We start from the raw sequence: 26157 nt of genomic DNA, 5'->3' as shown, positions 1-26157 counted from the left end.
TAGTCTTTATTAATTAAATAATTAAAAAATAATGTATGTATATAATAATAGTTTTCTACATTCAAAGAAAATTAATAATTCACAATAGTAGCCAAAAGAAAATTTGAACCATGACATATAGCGACAATTTAGAACTATGAACATCAATGAACACAAACAAAATCTAATGATACAATTATTACAATTGAAATAATACAAATCTAACGAAAATTTCATCGGCACAATTATTATTATATCTAAATTCTTTCTACATCGTAGAAAGGATTAAAACAAATATTTATATTCCTTCGTTCAAACAATAATTTTCCATCCTTGAAAGACATCGCTTCGTATGTTCCATGTAGAAAAAAAAAAGAAAAAAGAAAAAAAAAAAAGAAAAAAAAACACCGACGTAACTCTGCAGCGACGATATTACGGATGAATTTCTTTTTTTTCTTTTTTTTTTTTTTTTTTTTATGTCTTCCCTAAAACGAAAACCAAATATAGACATATAAAGGAAGAGAAAACTGAAACTTAAGGAAGGATATAACGATCAGGCCATAGACGGTAATCGAGAGTAGTGAGAAGAGGGCAGTTCGTTGGTGTGCGCTTTAATCGTAAAGCACAAGTCCCTCTCTCTCTCTCTCTCTCTCTCTCTCTTTCTCTCACTCTCTATCTCTCTTTCTCCTTGTCTAGAGCGTGAGCGAACATCGATGAATGAATCCTGTTGCGCAGAGACCGGTGGCTTCCACCGTAAGAGTCGATATATTCACTATATAGTCAATTGCATCTGTGGGGCAAAGGAGTGTGCGTGTGCGCGTGTATGCGAGGTGGCGGTGACGGCGACGGTGGTGGCGGCTTTGGTGGCGGGTGGCGGGTGGCGGTGTACGGGTGTTCGCTTGTCTCGATTCTATTCGACTAGTACACATATTCCTCGCAAGTGTCACGTCGCGGTCGAGAGAAAATTCACGTTTGTAAGCGACGATCGTTCATCGAGGATCGTCTTCGTCGTCCTTCCTTCCTTTCTGTTATCCACATTTACGTAGACATATATATATATATACATATATATACTACATACATCATAGATACATACATACACATTTTAACATATATACGTATACGTATATATATATACATATATATATATATATATATATATATAATGTTAGTGTATTTCCTTTCTCATCCTATTTACGACGATCGTCGGAGAACAGGTTGGAGATGGATTTGGCTTTAAAATGAAATGCGCGATCGAGGATGCGAAAGGGAGCAGGCGTGGACTGTTCGTCGTCTGAGGTCAGGCGTGGGGATGAACTCTACGGGGACTGCGAGAGGGAGGAGGTCTGGGGCGCTTCCTGTGCTTGGCACTAGCCTAAAAAAGCTCCACAAACAGAATCGCGACCGAATGTCTTTTCAATGCAACGAAAATGGTGAAGTGTGGGAAAAAGTGGGCATTGAGTAAAGGCTTCGACTGCTCGAATCATGACAGAGTCGTCAGAGGAGTAAGTAATCTCTCTCTCTTTCTCTCTCTCTCTTTCTCTTTCTTTCTCTCCCTTTCTCTTCTCACTTGCTCTTTCTCTTTAATACTATCGTACCACTTTACGTAGGACGATGGTTCCGCACGGAAAGACGAAACATTCATTACGTTACTGCGCTTTTTATGAGACCGTGCGTCCCCACTATGTTTTAAGTAGTATGCATTTCGTACACATCGTCCAAAGAGACGTTCACTCTTCTTTCTCTTTCTTTCTTTCTCTCTTGCTCACTCTCTCTTTCTCTCTCTCTCTCTCTCTCTCTCTCTCTCTCTATCTCTCTCTTTCCTGTGTCGCTTTCCATAGTATCCCCCCCTTGCATTTTTTTTTATGCGTATTGTGCGACTTTTTCACGACCGTTAAATTCCCCCTCTTTCGGGAATCTCTCACGTTATCTTTTTAACGCTCCTCCTACGAATTTACAGATGTAAATGTATGTCGTATGTTCTCCTTTTTACGTACGTGTGGTGTGTCATCCGGTGTGTTCGTGCATGGCTGACTGTTCATTCATTGAATCGATGTCAGCGTGTAACATCTGCTATGTAGTTGTATCACTGACGATTCTTTCATTATTTTACCGGTGATTAGATGAAATACATTTAAATTGAAATCCTTCTTTCCTATCATTTTTACTTTCGGAAGGATGTCTTTTTCGAATTTTAATAATTTTATTGATTGACACGTTTTATGATGTCGTTTCGCATATAAAGTATTTTCAATTACGTTCGGCGAATTTGACATAAAACTCGTTAAATTTTTCTTTTCCACGATACAATTTTTCTTGTTATATATAAGATATTTCCTAATAAGTGAGAAGTATTACTAATGGTGGATTTAGTACAAGAAACGAGAAAAAAGTTCATATAAACATATGTCCAATATTACCTTTTTTCTAAGTTTCTTAGTTTTTGAGTTACTTGAATATCGATTTATAAAATTTTAAAAACAAGGTCTTGATAATGTATAAATATAGACACGTGTTTTTTCTGTTATAAGGAGTTATATGGTTTTTATTTTGTGCTGAGCGAAAGTAAAGTATTTGTATTGTATGTTAGAGCTATTAACGCAGTAATATGCAAAATAGCAGGCTGTCCAAGTCTTATTTTCTGGTTAACTTTCTCTCCAGATTTGAATCCATTTGATTATTACTTTAGGAGTATCTAAAATTCATCCATTAATAATGTCAAGATACTTTGAGCAATGTTTTGAGCAAGATTGCTAGTAAATTCGAGCACTACTTAAGATTTTTGAAAAAATCAAGTAATCTATGATAATATGTAAACCTGTATTCAAGTTAAAGGTAGTCATTTTGAGTACTTCTTGTAATCTTAATTGTTTTAATTCTGTTGATAAATTAAACTGACTATAATTTGGAAAGATAGTTATATTGGACATACACTTATATGAACTATTTGTCTTATTTTTAAATACTGAATCCTGTTATTAGAAAACACTTTGTATATATATAGTAATAAATGTAAGATTTCTCTCAAATTGATCTTTGATTATTTTTTTTTAGTGGTAACTACTTAGTGAGGGTTCGTGCCCAAGTAATGACAAGAGATGACAGTTCTGGTGGATGGGTTCCTCTGAGCGGTGGTGGTTTAGCTAATGTTTCAGTCAGACGTAGAGCAACCTCAGTGGGTGGACATCAATCTAATAACACGAATGGTACAAGCATCTCTACTTCGAATATTACCACTACAACTTCGACCACCAATTCTCTTTCGAGTACAACTGTCAATGCACAAGGTCATGGATCTAGTACTTCTCCACCTAGTGCGACAAAAAGAAAACACGAATATCTTATCTATGGGAAACGTATCACTGATCAATCGGTAATATTGCTTGGTATTTTAATAACAAATATAGCTTTGTATTTTAATAGCAAATCATAATGTTAAGTGCTTTATTATCATACTATAATATATTTTTATATATACTTTACTTTTGTAGGTTGTTCTTAGTTGTACTATCAAAAAGGATTTTGAATATAATAAGGTAATGCCAACTTTTCACCATTGGCGAACAGGAGAGAAAAAATTTGGATTAACATTTCAAACAGCAGCAGATGCAAGAGCATTTGATAAAGGTGTACGTACTGCGGTAGAAGAATTATTGGAAGGTAAGATTTTAATAATATATATTAATAATTTAAATTTTAAAGCATGTTAATTATATTACAGATACTGTGTTACTTTTTATGCTTTGTATTTAAAATGTGTTTTTAGTATTATAAAGTGATTTATTTATTCTGAAGATTTAAAAAATATTATTTATTTATATATAAACAATATATATATATATATATATGTGTATATATATATATATAGACAAATAATTATTATTAAGAACACATTCAGTATACAAGTTTATTATTTTGTTATCTTAAATAGTAAATCTGTAATAATAAATATACAATAAATAGTGATATATCATTAATTATTAATTTTGTTGCGCTCGTTATTTTGCTGCATTTTTATGTGGATTGTACATATGGTAAGCTGTACAAAAGAATATGTAGTCTATCATTGTTAGCTGTACAATTATTAAATAATTAAATTTATTAGTATTTTGTTATTAATATTATAGGACTTGCGGAATCTACATTGTGCGCCAATTCAGCAGATGGCGGCGATGAAGATGTTTTTATGGTAAGAACTAAAATATTTTAAATTAAGTATTCGATACTCAATTAATATTTCTTTGATTTTACAGACCTTAAATCTACCTGTGGATCCTCTAGATCCACGTCCATCTTCGGATACATCTCGTGGAGTAGTTCGTGTACCTAATTACCATTCTCAGTGTTCAGATCTTCTTGATTCATACAAACCTATTCATTACATTGGTGGATCTACCAACAAAGTACCACTATCTCAACATCCTTTAACATCAACTGCAGATATTGGATCTGATAACTCCTATGTGCATCTCACAACAGTTAATCATGAATATTTATATCCCATCGTCGATGATCATAAAAGTGATAGATTAGACAGGCACAATACTGCAAGTTCTTTGAAAAAACCCGACATTATAGTGTCTCAACCTTCAAAAAATACTATTAAACGTAATCTTCGGTTACGATGTAAACATTGCCAAGAATTATATTCTGAGCAGCACAATCCTAGGGGATCTTGCGAGTATGCACCTGATCCTATTAGACGTGGAATAGCAACAATTTCTTGTTTATCATGTGCTCAGTGTATGCTGTATCATTGCATGAGCGATGCTGAAGGTGACTTTGCCCAAAATCCTTGTAGGTAAGTTTGGACATTTATCATCATTCGTTAATATTATTGTATATTGGATAATTCTCTATATAATATGAAAATTTTATGACATTAATTTAAAGCATTATATGATTACTTAAAATTTAATTAATATATAATTTTATTTAAGCTGTAGTACAGAAGAAGGATGTGGACGAAGATGGATTGGTTTAGCACTATTATCACTGATCGTTCCTTGTTTATGGATTTACCCCCCACTCAGAGCTGTTCATTGGTGTGGAATGTCGTGCGGAATGTGTGGAGGTCGTCATCATCCTACGGAATAACTGGAGGATCCCTTTGATACCTCTGCTCCATACTCAGTTGAGTCAACCAAGTTTTCATCATCGCGTAGTGCAGTCGCTAATGTGTATGAATGTCATGATCTGAGTATGGGACGTTGTCAGAGGTATCAAAGGGGCAGACAGCTTCCAGTACACGCACTGATTCACCAACATCATCTGTGAAAATCTAACTGATAAAGAAAATGATACGAGCACAAGATGTTGCATTTAGCCTTCACACTGTGTATATTCCGTACATTTTGTATACTTTATTAGCAGTATGAATTGTTTAGTCACAACTGTATATTAAACGATTGAAAGATGGAAGTAAGATAGTATTTACACTTCCACCAATTGGTCTTTGGATAGCAGCAATTGGACTGAGCAACTATGCGTTGTACATTATAAGAGTGTAAATTATGAGAAGTGTAAATTATGAGAAGTGTAAATTATGAGAGTGCAGCTGTGAAATGACTCAAAAACTTTTTATTCCCAGTTTGAAATATTCTCTGCCTCATGTAATGTGTGTATAGAAGCACAATGTCCACACTGGAATCGAGCATTGCTGCGATTGTCAGAATGAAAGTGTAAGAATGTGTTCTATTCATAAGTTCTGATTATACTAAACAAGTTGAAGCCAGTATTTGCTAATTTTCTAGCCCTTATTAGCGTGTAATAAAGTGGGGAAACAAGAGTAAATCGAAAATGTAAATTTAATTGAGATAAGGTAAAATTGGTCTGAATTTATCGTTTATTAGCCGTTGAAAATTATCTCGTTAAAATATATGATGGAAAGCATTGCAATATTTGCATATATCCTATGTTGCTGCTACAGTCACTTAAATAATTGATTTCCTAAAAAATATAAAAAATTATTGTCAAGGTGATTGAATAATCTTCTAAGTTGCAAACCATTTTATGGGTGCCTATACTGTACAAATTTTGTGATATTTTAGAACATATTATGTGTATTTTTATGTATTTTATCGATAAAAATAGATTGACAAAAGCTGGCTGCGTCTCATAAGATGCAAACAGTAGCTAATATTTAACAAATACTACTTCTTCATAAAACAAATACAAATATTTGTGACCAGTGCCTGATGTAAAGAAAAGATTTATAATCATTAATTGAATTTGTCTAAATATTATTTAATAAAGAGTAATGACATATTAAAAAAGAACATTAAAATATAACATTACTATTTAAATAATGATCTGATTCTTAATACTATTCATGGCACTTAAAGTATTTCATAATTATCATCTTAATTTTTACTTATACTTATTAATGATAATAAACTATTTTATTTTAATGCTCTCTTTAATGCTTATGCTCTCTTGATGATATTTATTCGTATATTATATGCATTAATTTTGTATATTTAAAGTATTTATAAAAAATGATAAATTCTTCCTTATTTGCAGGTCAGTTTTATTAAAAGTTTGTAAATATATTTATGATCTGCTTCATTTTAGTAGTATCAATTCTTTAAGTAGATCCAATTTATTTTATCTTATATAAATTAAGAAGCAGCTAGCTTAAGCAATAATTATTATCTTCATCCTTTATATATAACTATGTTAGAAGGATATATATATATACAGGGTGTTTCAACTTTTTTTTATCAAATTGTGTAGTATAAATTACGAGTAGAAATACGAAAAAATTTTTATTTAAATATAGATTTACAAATGTTTTGTTAAAAAGTTATAATAATAATTAAATTATTATTAATATGGTATTGCGATCTATTATGTTTACTATTATTCATTATAGTAGCCATAGATATAAAACTGCATATTCTTCATACGAAAAGAATCATGAAAAATACAAGTCTAATAATAACAGAAGATACATTGATGACCTTCGACGTTGTCAAGTAATAAACACAGGAAAAATCTTCATGTGTTACATTTGTCTTTACTCTTCATGCAACGAATACAGTACCGTATTAATAACAATAAGTCGGTTATTATTTCATTTAATTTTTGCTATAACTTTGTAACAAAGCATTTGTAAGTATGTTTATATAACACTTTTTTTCTTATTCCTATGTAAAACATGCTAATGCAGTTTGACAGAAAAAGAAAAACATCCTGTATGTATGTATATATATGTATATATATATATATATATATATATATATATATATATATATATATATATTTAAAAGACATGTTGAAGAAATACCTGCAGATCTGATTATATATTTGTAAAAATTGATTTGCCATTTAATCATGATACTCTTAGATAAATAGTGCCATAATATAGATCATGCTGTTATACTTGACAGCTAAGCACAAATTTAACATCGCAAAGATTCTTATATTTGTTTATCATATTATGTAAATCACCTTGACATTCATCTCTATGTATAAAGAGAATTAATTATTGTATATATAGAGATTGTAAAATATTTTTTAAACCAAAGCTTAAAAATGTTGTGCTAGATAGTTCTTCATGATCAGCTTATTGATATTGTAAAATATTTACAATATTATTTTTAAGAAATGGTTGCTACAAAATTGCTAACAATACATATGTATATGTAGAAACAATTTACAAGAAATATGTTATTTGTTATATAATTAAACTACAAGCATGTGATTGTTCTACAAACATTAATAACAGCAATGCATGATATATTTTAGAATTGTACAAAGTGACAAAGAATGTATTTTAAGAATAGTACACGTCTATGCTTATTTAAATAATTAATACTTTGTTATGTCCAATATTTCTAGTCTATTAATATAGTAATGTTTATGCATTGCTTCTCATATGCCATAAAAAATAAGTATCAAAAGTTTATACAAAACAACTATTTGTATTTTCCTCCTAAAATGAAAATTTATTATTCTTAAATTCAAAAAGTATGTACATCTGTATTATTATTGTACATACATGCTTGTTTTATTTGAATGTTTTTATTGAAATATCTAAATGTTATATGTCATATGATGGCTAGCGTTTTTCCATAGTAGTTCATATATTTATGAACACTGATTTAAACATCCATCCATTTTTAGTAAATATTTTATTGATGTGTTCCATTATGTCCATTTGAATGCACAATTTTTAATTATATTTTAGAATATCTATCTTTAAATAATTTACTTAATAATTATATTTGATTACATTTTAAAATAGTATACATATAAATAATAATATAATGCAGAAAGAGAACATATTAGAAAATTGGTTCCTAAATAAATACAGTAATTTTGAGGTTTTCATAAATACTTATTTTGATTAGCAATTAATGAATTTAATTCTATTTATAAAGCAAATCAATGCTTATGATTAAGAAAAAAAAAAAGAAAAAAAAGGAAAAAAAAAGAAATATCAAATGATATTAATATAATTATGATGAATAGCTTCTGTTCATTAGTTGCGAATATTTCATAATCTTTCATTTAACCTAAATTTAGAGTACAAAAATTTCTAAAGTATATTTAAAAATGTATATATATATATATACATATATATATACATCATCTTTATTTTCATTAATATAATAATTGTTTACGTTATTTTTACGATTTCTTATTTATCATATACTAATACATGCAAAATCATAAATTAGATTATAAATACGATCGTTCTTTCTGTTTTATTTTATAATATTTTTCAGTTGTCTGATAACAATCAAGATAATATTTTTTTCTGTATGAATATTTGCTGTCCGAAAAAAAAAGAAAACTATGTTTCATTTACAATAATACACACTTGCACGCTAGATATACTATTTATAGATACGTATGCATAATAAAGTTATTCTCAATTTTACGAAAATATAAGTTATATTTGGTAATGCATATATTATTTAATCTAAATGTAATCTCTTGAGCTTTGGTATTTTTCTTTTGTTTTTCTTTTTTTTTTTTCTCTTTTTTTTTCTTTCTAATTTAAAATTTACTTATTAACAATAATTGCAAGTATTTTTTTAACACGCAATTACTCAATTGTTAAATTAATTCTTTTTCTTATAAAATATATATTGATTTCATAGTATTCCATTATAATTTCTATTATAGATATCATTCGTATATTACCAATCTTGTGGTATGTATTAATACCAATTGTTTGGTTATAGAAAAGTACAAGTTACTTTTTCTGTAAGTTTGTTGTGATGATCTATACCAAATGAGAAATATGTGTATTACGGTTTTTATAGATTGACAAATGAAGCGTGCCTGAAAAATATCCTATTTAAATTTTCTCAATGATTTAGTATGAGTGTTTAATGTAATTGAAGCACATCTTAAAAGTATCGTATCATAATAATCAATTAATCGGGAGAAAATATAAATAATATAATTTCTACAAGAATGATAAATATATTGGTGATAATAAGCATTAATACAAATAGATGAATATATGAATGCGTGCATGTGTGCGCGCGTGCGTGCGTGCGTGTGGGCAAAAGTGATATGTGCAAAAATTTACACAAATAAATAAATTTTAACGGATATGCACATATAAATACACACAAAGCTATTATAAAAATTATCAAACTGGGATAATTCGCAAAAGTGCCTGCCAAAAGTAAAACAAGTGTTAAACGTTTGTGGCAGCACTCAAGTGATGTGAGATTAGATTGTAAAAACTTGTTCTACGTGATTCTCACTCACAATGTAAATGCTGCAAGATCAACGAGTAAGATTTTAATTCACGGATTCATTGTATCATAAATGTTTAAATCTTGTATCATTGTAATTAAAGAAATATGTATCATAATCCAGCTGTATGAAAAATAAAATATATTGTATCACAATGAAACATTAGATAAATATAAATCATCTTACATATAATATTATTAAATATATTACAATATATTAATTTATGAAAATTAACATATTTATTTAAATAATATAACTATCTTTTATACAATTTATGAATATTTTTTAGCAAATTCATTTGCTAAGATATACAAATTAATTAATTAAATATATTTATACATGATATCTATTTTAATGTGGAGCTGGAGTATGACCATCAACATAAAAGTTTCTAGTTGCTTTAGGTAATTCTAATACTATACCATCCAATTCCTTAGATAATATTATTTGACAACCTAAAATAAAATATTAAAGTATAATTTAAAAGAACAATGATAAATGAATATAATTTCTATAGAATATATGAAGATTATACCTAATCTAGAATTTTCTTTTAAAAAAGGTGCTAAATCCAATAGATCCTCTTCTTGTTCCTCTGCTTGTGGAAGTTTATTTAAATAATCATAATGTACATATACATGGCATGTAGTACAAGCAAGAGAAGCTTCACATGCCCCTTCCATTTCAATTCCATATCTATGTGCTAAATAAAGTACATTATCTCCTATTTTACCTTTTACTGGTATTTTTTTTCCTGTTTTATCCACAAATGTAATATTTACTCTGGAGTATAAAATAATAAGTACATAAAATAAATATGAATGTTTATTACAATTTGTTATTAGTTGATAATTTGAATAAAAATTTTTAACGTGAGATGTTAAGTTTACCTACATATCGGCTTCTGATTTTGGATCCTGCATTTCGTATTCTCCATGTAATAACGCTATAAACATAATTATTTTTTATTTTAGCAAAATATATGTGTGTATATATAATTTTCGCGCTAATACCAAGAATTATCAATAACGCCATCTGAGTTAATGCAAATATTTGAGTAAAACTTACGTTTCGATGTATGCACTAATGAATTTCTCATCTTATTGAAACAATCAATTGATAAAAGTGTCTTTTTTAATGTACTCTTTAACGTTAAGGGTCGTAATATAAACGTCATCACGTAATTTTACAATAATTGTAATATTTAACTCTTTAACCTTCTAATAGAAATACCAAAGAACTTTTTGTCCAATGTTTACTAAAATTTAAAGATTCGAAACTCGATACTAAACTGTTTAAAGCACTAATTGTGTGTAATATAGAAGAATTAACTTGCTGAATTTTTTAAATTATTTTCTGATTCAAAAAAATTAACATAGTATTTCTAAAGGAGGTGGGATCTCAAAAAGTACAGCAGACGTGGTATTATACATTACTGTTTTATATTCCTCATGTTATTATGCTCAAATAGAACTGTACGTAGAAGCTTCTTTATTGATAAACTTAAATTGTTTCTTTATTGATGAACTGTAGTAAATAATTAAATTTTGACATTCATTTCTTACATCTTTTAATACTCGAAGAAATATTTTTTTTATAATATTTGTGATAAATTATATAACGATGTCTGTTAATAATAAAGTATTATTACAAGGAAGATTCCTATTTTATATGGTCAGAAAATAGATTTCTTGGCAAGGTTTATTTCTTCATTACCGATTGAGGAATAAAAGTAGATCTCTCTTTTACATACGGTGATTGGTAACGAAGTTTTTCATTTCTTGACTCCCCGAATAAAGTATATTTCTTCGTTATCGATCGACGATAAAGCGAAGCTTAAGAGGATCGAGCGTTGCGTGACAAAAATAAGAAGACAAAAATCGTTAAGGAGTGTTATTCGTTTCAAATGAAAATTTCAGCTGTAATTAAATACTCTTCTGTGGTTTCTTATTTTCATCAAAGTTTGGACAATTATTCTAGATTAATGATTTTAATTTTTCTCAAGTGGACCTTTGGATAGGGCCTTTGAATCAATTATATTTATTACCCTTTATGCATTTATATCGTAAAATAAATGCATACAGGCATTGCGTCGAATATATTACGGATTATTGCGACATCACTATTAAAGAAGAATTTAAATGTGAGAGAATGAAAAGTGCGAGTTCACAGTCTATTAACATTATTCTAATTTACACTAATTCGATGTTACGTGCGAGAGAGGTATAATCTATACAAGCTTATAGGCTGATATGATAGATGAATTGTAGAGACAGTTCCTCGTTTGCCCTTGTAGTTCATATTTTGTCCATACCTGTCGCTGAAGTCACACATGCTTCAAGCGAAAGATTTTGTCATGTACATATATGTAATCGTTAATAATCATTTCATGTTAAACAAAAATATTGTTTAATCAAATTTGAGCTATATCGATAATTCGATCTGAAAATAAGAGGATTATATTTCTTTCTTCGTAATAATATGCCTAAATGTAAATATAACATATAAGTAAGTGAAGTTTATATTTTTTTAGAAATTGATACATTGATGATTGTTTACTTTTAGTAATTAAAATATTGTGATCAAATATCGAAGAATGGCAGGAAATTTTTGGCAGAGCTCTCACCAGTAAGTTATAGATATACCTTCAATTATTAATAAATTAAATAATCAATTGTTAAACAACTTATTTTATTTTGTAGTCAACAGTGGTTACTTGATAAACAAGACTTAGTACGTGAACGACAACATGATTTATCTATTTTAACGGAAGAAGAATATCAAAAGCTTTTTATCTTTTTTTCTAATCGTAAGTTTAACATAATATACAATTTTATGTTACATAAATTATATTGAGAATACATGAATATATATATATATATATATATATTATCCTGTTATTTGTATCTCTATCTTTTCTTTTAGTTATTCAAGTATTAGGTGAACAATTAAAATTAAGGCAACAAGTAATTGCAACTGCAACAGTGTATTTCAAAAGGTTTTATGCTCGTAACAGTTTAAAATGTATCGATCCTTTATTATTAGCTCCAACATCAGTCTTTTTAGCTTCAAAAGTTGAAGAATTTGGAGTTATTTCTAATACAAGGTTAATAACAACTTGTCAAACAGTAGGTATGTACAAAAAAATATATATATTTCCAATTAATTTAAATTAAAATAATTTTTTATTTATCGTTTTTTTTTTTCATTTTCCAGTGAAAAACAAATTTAATTATGCATACTCTCAAGAATTTCCATATCGTACAAATCATATTCTTGAATGTGAATTTTATCTTTTGGAACATTTAGATTGTTGTTTAATCGTATATCAACCATACAGACCTCTTTTAATTCTTATTCAAGATGTAGGGCCAGATGATCAATTATTAACATTAGCTTGGCGTATTATTAATGATAGTTTACGTACAGACGTTTGTCTTCTTTATCCACCATATCAAATAGCCATTGGTAAGCAATATATTAATTATCAAGTATTACATATATTGTAATAATGAATTTTTTTCAAACAAATTGAACTAATTTTTATACAAAATTAATCTATTATAGGATGCCTACAGATTGCATGTGTAATATTACAAAAAGATCTCAAATCATGGTTTGCAGAATTAAATGCAGATATGGAAAAAATTCAAGAAATAGCACGTTATATCATAAATTTATATGAATTGTGGAAAACGTATGATGAAAAGAAGGAGATACAAGGTTTATTGTCTAAAATGCCTAAGCCAAAAGCAGCGCCGCAGCGCTGACATCTAGTTCCTTCAGCATCGAATATTTGGGATTGATGCTAAAACATTGATACATACTGACTAAGTATTTCTGTGAAGGATTGATAACCTTGACATAAAATACCGTTTTTATATAAAATTGTACACATTGTGTGGTACAAAGTTTGAAATTATCACTATCACATTGGTGTATTGGTAAGCATGCAGTCTAATTACAATCATTATAAAATAAATACAAGGGGGCAAAAAATAAAACTTAAAATCTTACTGATCACAGATGTCATATATATAATGGAAATTACATTTTTTTTCTTTTCTTTTTTTTTTTTTTTATATGACAAAATTGATTTACTGTAAAAATGCAAGAATAAAAGAAATAAAATTCAGTAATTATGTACAACTTAGTTTCGTTATTTTAAGATATTTTACACGGTATTATTTGTAAATGTTTTTACTGAATAAAAATCTTAGAGTTACATCGTATATCTTATGTATTTTCATTATTGATTCTAAGAAATATATTAATACCTATATTGTATTTGTACATTAAGTTTATGTGAAAAAAAAAAGATTTTCATCAAAGGAACCTAATGAAAATGCAAAACGTTTGTAATATTTCAGGTTTTAATTTGTTTCTATTAATGTTATTTAATATTAAATTTTTAAGAGGAACCTTTTGAATATCTTTTCCAAAATTTTTTCACATCATCATGGCCCACTTTTGTTACCACCATTGTTCGTTTTCTGCGTAAAAAATAAAAAAAATATTTAATAATAAAAAATTATTCTATTCATATTAATATCAAAAAGTCAAAATAATTATTTATTTTTCCAGTTATACCTGTCATTTTGCCAGATCAGAACACCTGTAGAAAGTGCATGATTTCTAAGCACTTCAAAATCAGTCTGAGAAAGAAATTGACTATATAGGACTCCTTCGCTAAACAAAAATCTATTTCTTTCGTTTTCCCATAACTTAATTTGATCCACAATAGTTGGAGGCAATGTGGGTGGGCCTGCCTCTAGCATTTTATTATGTGCATGCTGCTGTAAATAACTGTTAATATAGCAGAACGCAAATTAACTTTACTGTGTAATACATAAGTATCTAGTTTAAAATTATTAATAAGAAAATAAATTATAATTACATACCCTATGATCTGTGCTGCAGTAATTCCACTTTTAAAAGCTTGCCTTACTGAATCTCTCGTTAATATTGAAACCACTAAGTTTGGGAATCTGTAATTTATCACTTAGCAATAATAAAAACATAATTTTTATGATTATATGAAAATTCTTAGACCTACCTATATAACATTTCACAAAATAATCCAAGTAAAGCTACTTGCAAATTTGAATTAGTATAAGCATATACTCTATAATTAGTTTCAACAACTATATATCCTTCTTTTCCACTTTCCTTAGCTAATGGTTTATTTTGTCCAGTTGCTATGTTTAATGCTAAACGCGTTGGATAAAATCTGATAAGAGAAAAACAGATAATTAAAAAATCAGTATGTAAAAGAAAATAATTAAAATTAAATTCAATTCAATAACCTTCCGGCTTTTCGTTTACGTTGATAAACAAGTCCAAACTCTCTCAGATGTTGTAGAAATGTTAATAAACCTTCAGACATCCCTTCAGTACTATAATCTTTACCAAGTGTTGAAAAGTTTAATTGAAATAGAAATGTTAGACATTCAACTAAATTAAGTCCTCTTGCTTCTATTGTGTCTAAATATTGAAGAATAAAGTACCACACCTGTGATGCAGTATCTAACAATAAGAATTGAAAACCTGCTTGTGTGATAATTGGACTTCCATCACCTTCATCTCGTTTCATTAAACCAGCGTGTAAAAGTATTCTCACAGCATCAGCCGAGATACCTAAAGTAAATTTCTTAGATCTAATTTGTCATTAATATAATAGTTATATAATAGTTAAATTAATTTACCTTCTTGTTGCTGAGAACCAACCATGTAATGTAAAACACATTCCCATCTTTCTAATGCATATGCATCTAAAAATGCTACGTCTCTAGGTTTACTATCAGTTTCTAATTGATTTGACATTGTCCATGGTTTACCACCTCCCAATAAAACAATTTTCAAATTCTTTTTAAAAGATGCATGAACAATCCAACCTGGTAATCCTCCAGGCAAAGATGTTTCTCTCCATATATTTAATTCTTTTAAAATTACAACTACTTTCTGATGATCTTCAAGGTAAAGTTTAGAACACCAAGAAGCAATTACTGCCTGTGGAACTGCTTGTTCGACGAATAATAATCTCATGATATAATGTTTTGCTATCACAGGCAATTCACGAAACACAGCCAAACATATAGGCGGATTATGATATAATTTACTTAATACTTCTGGTGGACGTGATTTTAAATATTCATGTAGATTTTTGCATTGTAATCCGGTAGGACGTAATAAATTCTTTCCACTTATCGTGTTTGACATTATATTGCAGCATTAACAAATTTTACTGTATTTTTACTGTTTAAATACAAATGGTAAAAAAAGAATTATGACGAAATTACACGAAGGAATGACATCAAATTTTCTTCACCTTATATATATATTTCATTAAACAATATATACATTAGTCTTTTTTAATTATTAAAATCATACTTATAAATATATCAATGCCTCTTTTGATACTTGGTTATTCTTACATTCATGTTTCTATAACACAGCGTTATCCATAGAGTATAAAATATTATTGCGAAGGAATACTCGTATTAAACTTATCCAAATCATAAAAATAATTAACGATGATACTTTGCTTTTTCAATTTCGGACTTTTCTACTATATTAAATAAGAAAATATTTTTATAGAAATTGTGTATAATCTATAAATTAACAAAATTATAAATATTAATTTTAGAACCAATTAATTTTATTATACAAATTTCGCTGTTTTCGATAGTAAAGGGTGGGAGGAATTTAGTTGTATTTTCAATATGCCAGATGGCGCTTGACATCGTATAACGAAAGAAAACATTGAGTGTTAGAAGATCTACTCTCGTAGAAAACACTCTTTCGATTTCCCTCGCAGAGCGCATCGTGTAATGTGGAATCGTTGTAACAAGCGCAACGAGTAATAACGAGCGTTTTCAAGTTTATTCTCCGATGCTTTGTCCTAACCGAACTTGGAAATGTGTCAACGTGATGATGATCATACGATATTCGCGTAGAAATTAATTTAAAATGTAGGCTGAAAAACGTGTGGATGGTTTAACCGTCGCCAATGAAATTAAACGTGTGTGTATATATATATATGTGTGTGTATGTATGTTTATAAAAATATAACGGAAAAGGTCGTTTTAATTTATCCGGGTTAACCGCGAAATATATATATATATATTATATATATATATATATGTATATGTATGTGTACAATCGGTCTTTCCCCTTCCGGGAAGTTTGTAAATAACGGTGATAGTTACCTTTAAATTTACTTTCGTGTTGTGAACAACAGTTTAAGAATAATAAATCGCAAAGTCGTCGCATTGCCACATACAACTAAATTGGTGTCTTTTCGAACGAGCCGACAGATTTTTCATCGATACGGGTAAGTGTTCGATGTGAAAGTTTCTTCCATTAAAAATAAAAATAAAAATAAAAATAAAGCGTGTTCGGGAATGATAAATAATCGTTCGTCAACGATCCTTAAATTGTTTGCGAATTATCGAATTTTCGGATCAAATACTTTTCGAATTTATTTTCAGAGAAGTGTCCTTGTTAGGTTAAGGTATCTTGTCAACATCGGTCAAGTGGTTTCGCGAAGATCAGAGTATTGAATTAAAATTGTTCTTATCTTTCATTTACACATTATCGAACGTATTTAAAATTGCAATGATTAAAATCAATTTTATATATCAAGCATTTGGATATTTTTTTTTTATTTTTCTTTTATTTTATTTTTTTTTTTTTTAATTATAATATCACACGGTTAGTATGATGCAAGCAAGTGTTTGAAGAAATGTTATTTTTTATTCATACTACATTTATAGTTTTCTCACATTTTATCATATAATAGATTTCCTCGTAAAAAGATTTCTGCTATGTTGTTAATCGTATAATATGATGCCATTAAGATTTGAAACTAATATAAAGAAAGAAATATGATTTATGTATGTAATGATGGATATAATTTAGACTAAGTTTCATAGATATTATCTTTATGAGATTAAAATATATCAGTAAAAGATATCATGTTAAAAAGTTATTGTTTTTATGGACCAATATGCAAGAATATTATATATATACATATATTATGTTCTAAGAGTAAACGATATTAATGGTGTTCCAACCTGTTTAAAGTCAATAAAATTTGCTTTAACCCAGCTATTGGCTCAAGAACCACCTGTTAGATTTCATCTAAATTTAGAATTCAGTGGTAGAGAGTTAGAGTATTCTATAGATACTTCAGATCAGCTAATGCTCTCATACTTTTTTCAAAGGGCACTATGCACCAATGTCTACATACTTAAATTTTCTTTTCTTCTTTTTTTTTTGTTTTTTTTATAACTTGTCTTCTTTACTAATCATCTTTATAAAATTTATATAACTATTTGTTTGAACCAGTTGCAAAGTAAAAATGTATAAAAGTCCATTCATATGTTTTTAGACTAATGTATATTTCTTTTTTCTCTTTTTATTACAGGCTAAAGGAATTTAACAAAGAAGATACATTCATCAGAAAAGTTTACGATATGGCTAATAGAAGGGACAAAGCTTCAGGTGGATTTGTAAGTAATATGTTGATCATTTCATATGATTTAAAAAAATTTTTTTTTTTTAAACATATCAATGTACTTGCGGCATTGAAAGGAGAAAAAAAAGTGAACAACAAGGAAACAATTATTTTCTCAAAAATGTAATGAAATATGTTGTAGAATAATAATAATCAAATGAAAACAGAAAAGTAACGAGCAAGTGAATGTAACTAGTCCTCGTTATTATAGTTTACACGTTTTTGATATAGAATTCATTGTAGTGTAGTATATGCTGCATTTGTCGACATTATCGTCCACCATATCCGTTCGTTTTTATAATGTGTGCTGTATCACCTGCGCGTATGGATATATATATATATATATATATATATATATATGCATATATACATAGATACATGTGTATGAGCATTCGTCTTATCACACACATTTCATAACGAGAATGCTCGTACAATAGGGAGGTGCTCTAACTTCTACCGGGCTAAGCGTATTTAACGTGAAAGGTATGCCAAGATATACCAGTTCTGCTGGTAGCCAGCGTCGTGGTATTATCAGTGTCCGAGACATACGTCGTAACCAATTCTTTCGTCGTTCTTCCTTTTTTATTTTCTTACTAAAAAGAAATTACTTCAGCAGTTGTTTCCATCAAATATTCTACGAAGATTATAAAATCATTGAGATACGTAACGATATTTTTGTTCCATTGACGTCGTAGTTTTATCATTTATTTTACTGACTTTTATTTCTTTTTTTTTTCTTTTTTATTTTTTTCTTTGGAAATTATTAAGAAAACAAAAAAAGTTTCATTGCCGTTATCGTATTTTTTCGAGTTTATGATAACGAAATAAGCATCGTGACAATAGGATGACAACGACGTCATTTTTAAACGACAATAATTGATATCTCTTGTATTTTTAGGAATAGGGTAGTGTAATTAGATGCACGTGAATTCATATATCTATGCACATATGTATCTATATATTTTCTTTTATTGAGAAATGGAAAGTATAGAGATAAAGACGTAATAGGTAAAAGTACGTGTCTTTCGAAAGGCAATTTAATTCAGAGAAAGGTGTGTTTTTTGTGCCGTTACTGACGTTTGAATTGTCGTATCGTCGATCGGACTAATTGAATTAATTAAAGTCATCCGTCACGAAAAACATTTGCGTATTGTGCACTTTCTACAAACACCTGGTTCTACGAATCGTGCAATTCCTTAGTTTGATTAAAAGGGTTTTTGATGAAGGGATAATGACAAGAGTGATTATTTAATAAAAATTATTATTTAATAAATATCGTTTTACCAATCAGAGAAATTCTTCTACCGAGATTAAAAAGTAAATCGTGCGTTTGAAGAAGGTCGAAATGTCGGCGACGATTAAAAGACGGAAGACTTGGTACAATAAAACCGAGGCTGGTAACAAGGTATGATTGTCGAGAATCTTTTCAATTTGATATGAACAATATTTAAATACTGTTTCATAATTTCATAAGCTTTTTAATTTTACTCGTAAGATTACTTTTTTTCTTTTCACTTTTTATAATTTTATTATAAAAATTAATGAATTGGCGTGTATTACATTTCATAAAATTCACAGAAAAACGTAAAAAGTGATTCATCTGTTCGTTATAGTAATTAAAGAAGTAATTAAATAATTGAATTATTATTTATTTTTCAAAGTGGAAGTAGGCCACCAGCTGTTTCTTTAATTGCTACAGCGAGTAATGAATACTTTTTACGTTTTCTTTTAAATTTTATTAAACATCAACATACATTCTTTTTCCAAACACTCATTCGAATATCAATAAATAAATATTATGTCAGATAATTGTAAAATTTTACAGGTACAATTTTTTCATTTTATCTAAATAATTTTGAATTTCCATTCGTATGATTTTTAATTTTATTGAAATGATCGTTAATATTATTCGAAGAATTTTTAATTAATAATTATTTTTCATTTTTTCATTCATTAGGGTTTTATAAAATTCGTCGATTGCGATATTAATAACAAATTTAAGAGAAACGTACTACCTACGTATACTCATTTTATCAGAAATCGTAAAACAACACCTCGCGATAATCGTCAAATCATTTTCTTATCGTTCATATCGTTTCGAGATATCGTTGTGAGCTCTTGGGTATCGTAGGAAACAAAACGCGAAACATGTCGCGACTTGACGATATTATTCTATACGTAGGCATACGTCGAGCTTCCTGTTGTTGCTTTATTTATCGTTTTTGCATTAGAGTAGTAATATGATATTTTCTATTGCATTTCAATCTGTTTCCCATTTCGTTCGAATTATATGTATTCCATTTCGTTACATTTCGCTAGTTACCGACTTTCGATTTTTCTTTCGTGAGACTTTCCTCTCGTTATGCTTTCAGTTTTAAACTGAGAAATTATTTACTCCCACGCATTAAACACGATCAACATTTCAATGTAATTTTAAAAAATTGCGTTTTCTCTTCTACAATCGCATTTTTAATTTTTTTTTCTTTTTTTTTCTTTTTTTTTTTTTTTATGAACATAGATTTAATTTCAATAATTAAATCGTGAATGCAACACGATTTACAAAATATTTCAATCGTAGTGCTATGAATAATAGTTCATATTCTAGATATTTAGATGTTGAAAACATTTTATCTCTTATTAATTTAAGAATATTAAAATTTGTTCGAATCATTGAAAAACGTAATAATTTCAATAATTTCAACATAATATTAAATACTTCCCACATGCAAAAAAGTATGGCGAAAACTCTCTTTCTCTCTCTCTCTTTCTCTGTTTTTTTCAAAATTAACTTTAAATACTCTAGAAACATTCTCTCTCTCTCTCTCTCTCTCTCTATATATATATATATATATATATATATATATATATATATATATATATATATATACAAGCATATCAATCTAATTAATTCTAACGAATTTTATACGATTTTCGAGTTACAACTGCCCAAAAAAAGAAACAAAAACAAAAGAATTCGTATTCGTATGTATTTTATTATACAAAAGAGATAACTGTTAGCGATAGAAGCTGAAAAGTATTATAGGAAGTACCTTGGATAGTAGGAAAATTAATTCAAAGACGTCTGGTTAATTCGCATTCATTTATGTCGCGAAGTTATATCGGTCATGTATGTACAATACAAGGTTGAATCCTTGTTATCGAAGTTTGTACTTAAAATATATTTCTTGAGATACGCGCGCGTGTATATGTATGTGTGCATCTATGATCGAGAAAGATCGATTTATGAAAAAAATAGATTAACGTTGCCATGGCCGCTTTTTCCTCTTGGTGACATTTTTTGCTCTTTTAACGACGTCTTTAGATATTTATCTTGAGGTTAATTCTAATTATAGTTCATTGTTAGATCGAAAGAGAAATTCTCTTCTAAGTTTATCTTTTATCATCGTGAGAGATCTCTCCTAGAAGTGTTCGTTTACTTTACGTGCACTCTGTTTATTTTATATGTACATATTTATTAAATAGAAGGATGTGAATAAGCTACTTTGTGTGCATAAGTATGTGAAAAAAAAAAAAATAAATAAATAAAAAAAAAACGATGTAGAAGCATTTAACAAATTTATTGTATTTACTTATTATTTTTGTAACTATTTTTAACGAGTGTTTGTGAATGAATTAAATTCATTTTGGAGAACTGCAGTTTTTACTTTTTATATATAGTATTAAACGTAATGTGAATTTCATAATGATTGAATTAAATAATCATTGAGTTATTAATTTTTATATATATATATATATATATATATATATATTATATATATATATATATATATATATTATATATATATATATATATATGTATAGAATATAAAATGCTTGCTTGAAAAAAAAATTATATTCAATGCAGTTCAATAAAATAATAAAAAATAAAAGTGTGCAATAATTTAGATTTTCATTAAATTTCGTAAAACAAAAAAAAACGGAAATTATGATAATATAATTTTTCCATTATTTCCTCTTTAATATTTTATTTAATAGCTAATATAATATATTATATTCTCTTTTTCCCTTAAACAGTTATAAAAAGATAAATCAGTCATCAAAAAGTTAATTTTATTAATTCTTTTTTAAACATGATTATAAATAATATTTAAATATAGATATACAATTTGTATATTTCATTATCAATTAATAAGTTTTAAATCTATCGCAAGGCAATTATCGTCCATGTTCGTTCGAAGAAAATGTTCAACGTTGATAATTTCAAGTTGAATATAGGTCGAGGAGTTTGTTCCTTTTAACAAAGATATACTTTGTACGATATTTCCGTTACGAGATTTTACCTTGAGTCTTGGTCATAAATCAAAGACTCGATCGAGATGGGATAACATCGAAATTATCGAATGCAGGATGATGGAGGGAGTATGGTGAGTTTGCGAATTGTGATAATCGATGTCAGATTCATATGTATCTATAATTGTATGTACACAACATATATATATATATATATATATATATATTTATTTATATATTTATATGTTCGAATGTTGAAATAACCGGTCCTTTCATCTTGTATTCCACAAGGACGAGTGAAATTTTTCTTAACTTCTAAATCATTTAAGCGTTCGTATATGTGTGTGCGTGTATATATATATATATATATATATATATATATATATATATATATTGTTTTTTCTTTATCGTTTTTTTTTTCTTACATAGCTACACTGGATCGTTTCCATAAAATTTTATATATTTTCTACGTTATTAATATAACGTTAGGAAGCTTTAATAGCGATGACTCGTCAACACCATTTTGGTTCTAAGCGAGGAGAGTCATCGATCGACGGTTTTGAAGCGAGATTTTTATAAAAAGCAAACTCGTGCAACTTAGGTATAATACGTACTTACATCATCGACTTCTCGAGAATGAAATGATCTCATCGTTGTCATCATAATTATATTCATTTTCGCGAATACGTGGTTTTTTAATTTTCTTTAAGAAGTTCGTTGCTCTTTATGTGCTAGTTTTCTTTAACAATTCAAGATAATCGACTTTGTCAAGAAGTTATGGTAGATCTAGGAGAGATTAATATCTTTTTTTGTTCGATCATCTCTATAATACTTGTTCCTTATCGGGATTCTTGCTTGTGTGTACTTATAGGTATATATTTGCGTGCATGCACGCGAGGAGATAGAGAGAGGAAAAGAGAGAAAGGGAGAGGGAGGGAGAGAGAGAGAGAGAGATACGTGGTACAAAATATACGAAACACGTCATCGAGTAGTACGTATCTAGCTACATTTGGCGTATCGCTTATGTACTGACATTACGTAATATTCAAGTCGCGTTGAAAAAATGTTGATACGCGCTTGTAAGACGAGTATAAAAGATATGAGTAGTAGTGTATGCACGTACGAATGCATATTTGTATATGAGTTTGCTTCGAGTATAAGCTATATCTGATGTATACATGCACATGATTTCTTGTATTAGTTGTAGTTTCTTTCTTATTCTCTTTTTTTTTTTCTTTATTTTTCTTTTTCTTTTCTTTTTTGTTTTGTTTTTTTTTGTTTTGTTTCTGTTTAACTTATTTTATATTTTACTTATCTTTTCTTACATTTATTTCATTTTATTTGTAGACGTTATATATAAAGTTTGATATAATTACGAACGAGTGAAGATCTTAATAAAAGATTTTATGTGGCATTGTTAAAATGTATTATCTAAATAAATTTTCTTTAAGTTTTGTATATTTCTTTTTTTTTTTTAACAATCTATATATATATATATATATATTTATATTTAATATATATATGTATATTAAATATAAATATATAGGAATGTTATTATAATTAATCATTATACGTAGAAATGTATATACATGAATATGTGAATTTCTCAGAATAGTTTACAATGCATCATTTCTACCGGATTAATGAAAAATTTCACACGAATTATGATAATAAATGCTTAGCGGTCGAATAAGTAGGTTTGGAAAGAAAATTAAAAATTAAAGAGAAGGAAAGAAAAAGAAAAGAGTAAAGAATAAATGAAAAAAAAAAAGAAAGGAAAGGAAAGGAAATGAGAGTACAGCAGGAACAGATCGGCGTTGCGATCACTGTGCAATGCCGTTACGCATTGAAACGAGATCTTATTCTTATCATTCGACCGCATCTGCGTGTCTTGAAACCGGTATAAATCGATATAGTTTGCAGTACGACACTGTTAAGCTCTCTTTTTCGAATGGATCGAACGTCTTCTACTTACCTATCTACGAATTAATATATTTTATTATTAAATATTTATGAGAGAACAATGAAGATTCGAAATTTTTCTTGATTTCTTTGCCTTTCGTGAGAACTATTTTCAAACACATCGAGATTAGAATTTATTTATCAAGGGAGAAAAAAAAAATGTAGAGCTTTTTATCGCGAGAGACACGCTCAAAATTTTGATCAACGACAAAGACTTTTCTTCGAGTTCTTTTTAAGTGACGTATAATGTATATTAATTATACAAGTATTGCACGAACTGTTATCGTCGTAAAAGGAATTATCGAGATTTTTCCAGACTCGATTTTAGCATCTTAAAGAACGTAAGAGAAAAAACGATAAATTGTTGAATAAAATATATTTTAAATAATAAATTGAATGTCATTGGGGTTCAACGTGACAGAGTCAATATATTTTAGACTTTATTTAATAAGGTTCTTACGATATATTTTTTATGACATTAGGAAAATTAAAATTGTATTTTCCCATGAGAGTAAAGTCTAAAAAAAAAAAAAAAAAAAAAAAAAAAAAAAAAAAAAAAAAAAAAAAAAAAAAAAAAAAAAAAAAAAAAAATTGAATTTTTCTATATCTTTTATATACAGAAAAGCCATGAAAGATATTATCTATAAATATATCGATTTATGCAACATTCCTTTGGCAGTCGACGTCTTAAAAAAATATTCATCGCTATAAATAACTTTGTTTTTATAATAAAAATATCATATAAAAATAAGTACATGTATATAATTGGAAAATATAAAACAAAACGAATAAAGAAAGAATAAAAAATAAAGGTTTTTGCGGAACGGTTTGATAAATAAAAATTCATCGCTCTTCCTCGATTCTCGAAGATAAGCCGTTCGCCACCCACACTTAGAAAGGCGTGTCTTTCTTCTTTGGATGATGTCATCACCCACCTCTTCTTTCACTATCGACGACGACCTCAGCGTTGACCTTAAAGCATTCACCCTCGAGCGCTCGAAAGTTCCTCTTTGTCACGCGAACTCTTCCGCTCCGCCAAGTTTGGATCTTGCCGATCGTGGAATATCGTCTTTGACCTGACTGGTCCTCGGAAAGAGAAGGCACTTTTTTTTTTCACCAATGACGGTTATACGAAACCTTGGGGCTATTCGAAGCAATGACGCGTCTATAGACCACCGATCGTGCAACATTTTTTTTGAAATGCTACGTGCCCGGATAGTAACAACGTGATTCATCACACGCCAATAAGATCGTCCTTTCTTTTTTGTCGCTAAAACATTCTTATTTATTTATTTCTTTATTTTTTTTTAGTTTTTTTTTCACCCTTGTTTTTCTTGTTCGTTCTTCGTTGAAAGGTCGACATATTTTTGATTTTGAACGATACGAAAAAAATCAGTTATCGTTGATATATTAGTTCGTTCGTTCGTTTGTTCGTTCGTTCGTTCGTTCGTTCGTTCGTTCGTTCGTTGTTACCTTCGGTATCATATTTTTCTCTTTGAATTTCAACTTATTCGTAATATTTTATGTGCACGATAAAAAGGTTAGATATTGCGGATATTATGTATTTTGTCTATATGATACGTGTAAACTTTGAAAAATTGTTCTTATTCATTTTAATGAACAAAAGCGTCAAAGGAATTTATTTACATCGATAATTACCTACACCTTAGTGATTTTTATTGATATTTGTAAGCAATGTTTGTGTTTAATAAATTATAGAATTTAAT

The 26157-nt window shown here is 28.4% G+C and overlaps 5 protein-coding genes across 20 annotated transcripts in view; 3 read left to right on the top strand and 2 right to left on the bottom strand.

Moving 5' to 3' along the window:
* Window positions 1-801: 801 nt before the first annotated feature.
* LOC124425467 (sprouty-related, EVH1 domain-containing protein 1) lies at window positions 802-9859 on the top strand. 5 transcript variants are annotated; one of them, XM_046965830.1, is made up of 7 exons: window positions 804-953; window positions 1197-1484; window positions 3034-3352; window positions 3471-3639; window positions 4107-4168; window positions 4233-4780; window positions 4920-9859. In XM_046965830.1, exons 2-7 carry the CDS (start codon window positions 1465-1467, stop codon window positions 5074-5076), a joined length of 1275 nt encoding a protein of 424 aa, XP_046821786.1. In that variant the 5' UTR covers window positions 804-953; window positions 1197-1464; the 3' UTR covers window positions 5077-9859. The 5 variants fall into 5 exon arrangements, with proteins under 5 accessions (XP_046821785.1, XP_046821786.1, XP_046821783.1 ...); XM_046965829.1 differs by having other exon boundaries at window positions 802-1484; XM_046965827.1 differs by lacking the exons at window positions 804-953; window positions 1197-1484 and adding an exon at window positions 1841-2094 and having other exon boundaries at window positions 4140-4168.
* A 56-nt stretch (window positions 9860-9915) lies between these two features.
* LOC124425468 (adrenodoxin-like protein 1, mitochondrial) lies at window positions 9916-11124 on the bottom strand. The gene is made up of 4 exons (XM_046965831.1): window positions 10768-11124; window positions 10594-10645; window positions 10235-10482; window positions 9916-10154 (listed from the first exon to the last, which is right to left on the bottom strand). The coding sequence occupies exons 1-4, from the start codon at window positions 10874-10876 to the stop codon at window positions 10051-10053; spliced, it is 513 nt and encodes a 170-aa protein (XP_046821787.1). The 5' UTR covers window positions 10877-11124; the 3' UTR covers window positions 9916-10050.
* Window positions 11125-11549: 425 nt separating this feature from the next.
* LOC124425669 (cyclin-C) lies at window positions 11550-14420 on the top strand. 6 transcript variants are annotated; one of them, XR_006942553.1, is made up of 7 exons: window positions 11915-12190; window positions 12265-12327; window positions 12402-12508; window positions 12625-12831; window positions 12916-13167; window positions 13267-13643; window positions 14284-14420. XR_006942553.1 is itself a non-coding variant. In XM_046966312.1 (6 exons), the coding sequence occupies exons 2-6, from the start codon at window positions 12296-12298 to the stop codon at window positions 13467-13469; spliced, it is 801 nt and encodes a 266-aa protein (XP_046822268.1). In that variant the 5' UTR covers window positions 11550-11842; window positions 12265-12295; the 3' UTR covers window positions 13470-13931. The 6 variants fall into 6 exon arrangements, 5 of the variants coding, with proteins under 5 accessions (XP_046822268.1, XP_046822269.1, XP_046822271.1 ...); XM_046966312.1 differs by lacking the exons at window positions 11915-12190; window positions 14284-14420 and adding an exon at window positions 11550-11842 and having other exon boundaries at window positions 13267-13931; XM_046966313.1 differs by lacking the exons at window positions 11915-12190; window positions 14284-14420 and adding an exon at window positions 11550-11857 and having other exon boundaries at window positions 13267-13931.
* On the bottom strand, window positions 14055-16178 carry LOC124425665 (general transcription factor IIH subunit 4). 3 transcript variants are annotated; one of them, XM_046966301.1, is made up of 6 exons: window positions 15405-16177; window positions 15006-15336; window positions 14756-14929; window positions 14601-14687; window positions 14290-14505; window positions 14055-14192 (listed from the first exon to the last, which is right to left on the bottom strand). In XM_046966301.1, exons 1-6 carry the CDS (start codon window positions 15916-15918, stop codon window positions 14111-14113), a joined length of 1404 nt encoding a protein of 467 aa, XP_046822257.1. In that variant the 5' UTR covers window positions 15919-16177; the 3' UTR covers window positions 14055-14110. The 3 variants fall into 3 exon arrangements, with proteins under 3 accessions (XP_046822257.1, XP_046822258.1, XP_046822259.1); XM_046966302.1 differs by lacking the exon at window positions 14055-14192 and having other exon boundaries at window positions 14434-14495; window positions 15405-16178; XM_046966303.1 differs by lacking the exon at window positions 14055-14192 and having other exon boundaries at window positions 14434-14492; window positions 15405-16178.
* A 304-nt stretch (window positions 16179-16482) lies between these two features.
* The window catches only part of LOC124425663 (protein diaphanous), a 29841-nt gene continuing 20166 nt past the window's right edge, over window positions 16483-26157 (top strand). For 4 of the 5 annotated variants that reach the window (XM_046966291.1, XM_046966290.1, XM_046966285.1 and 1 more), the window contains exon 1: window positions 18731-19622. In XM_046966291.1, coding sequence (XP_046822247.1) covers window positions 19563-19622 — 60 coding nt within the window. In that variant the 5' untranslated portion in view covers window positions 18731-19562. Of the gene's footprint in view, window positions 17033-18127; window positions 18213-18730; window positions 19623-26157 lie in introns of those variants that run through there. The other variant, XM_046966287.1, reaches the window with a different exon arrangement.

The sequence above is a fragment of the Vespa crabro genome, chromosome 7 (genome assembly GCF_910589235.1).
Source record: "Vespa crabro chromosome 7, iyVesCrab1.2, whole genome shotgun sequence".
In the NCBI taxonomy this organism is placed as follows: Eukaryota; Metazoa; Arthropoda; class Insecta; order Hymenoptera; family Vespidae; genus Vespa; species Vespa crabro.
Note: the sequence above shows the minus strand (reverse complement) of the source record. Positions and strands in the feature narration are given on the sequence as shown.

Excerpts from the sequence above, each read along its gene's own strand:
- LOC124425467 (XM_046965826.1), top strand. The coding sequence starts at position 1,946 with ATGTATGTCGTATGTTCTCCTTTTTACGTACGTGTGGTGTGTCATCCG. Across the intron at positions 3,353-3,470 it reads AACGTATCACTGATCAATCG|GTTGTTCTTAGTTGTACTAT; the intron begins GTAATATTGCTT and ends TTACTTTTGTAG. Across the intron at positions 4,781-4,919 it reads TTTGCCCAAAATCCTTGTAG|CTGTAGTACAGAAGAAGGAT; the intron begins GTAAGTTTGGAC and ends ATTTTATTTAAG.
- LOC124425669 (XM_046966312.1), top strand. The coding sequence starts at position 12,296 with ATGGCAGGAAATTTTTGGCAGAGCTCTCACCA. Across the intron at positions 12,509-12,624 it reads TTTTATCTTTTTTTCTAATC|TTATTCAAGTATTAGGTGAA; the intron begins GTAAGTTTAACA and ends CTTTTCTTTTAG. Across the intron at positions 13,168-13,266 it reads ACCATATCAAATAGCCATTG|GATGCCTACAGATTGCATGT; the intron begins GTAAGCAATATA and ends AATCTATTATAG.
- LOC124425665 (XM_046966301.1), bottom strand. The coding sequence starts at position 15,918 with ATGTCAAACACGATAAGTGGAAAGAATTTATTACGTCCTACCGGATTA. Across the intron at positions 14,930-15,005 it reads CGTAAACGAAAAGCCGGAAG|ATTTTATCCAACGCGTTTAG; the intron begins GTTATTGAATTG and ends TTCTCTTATCAG. Across the intron at positions 14,193-14,289 it reads CTGATCTGGCAAAATGACAG|AAAACGAACAATGGTGGTAA; the intron begins GTATAACTGGAA and ends TTTTTTACGCAG.
- LOC124425468 (XM_046965831.1), bottom strand. The coding sequence starts at position 10,876 with ATGACGTTTATATTACGACCCTTAACGTTAAAGAGTACATTAAAAAAG. Across the intron at positions 10,483-10,593 it reads CCAAAATCAGAAGCCGATAT|AGTAAATATTACATTTGTGG; the intron begins GTAGGTAAACTT and ends TTTATACTCCAG. Across the intron at positions 10,155-10,234 it reads AAAAGAAAATTCTAGATTAG|GTTGTCAAATAATATTATCT; the intron begins GTATAATCTTCA and ends ATTTTATTTTAG.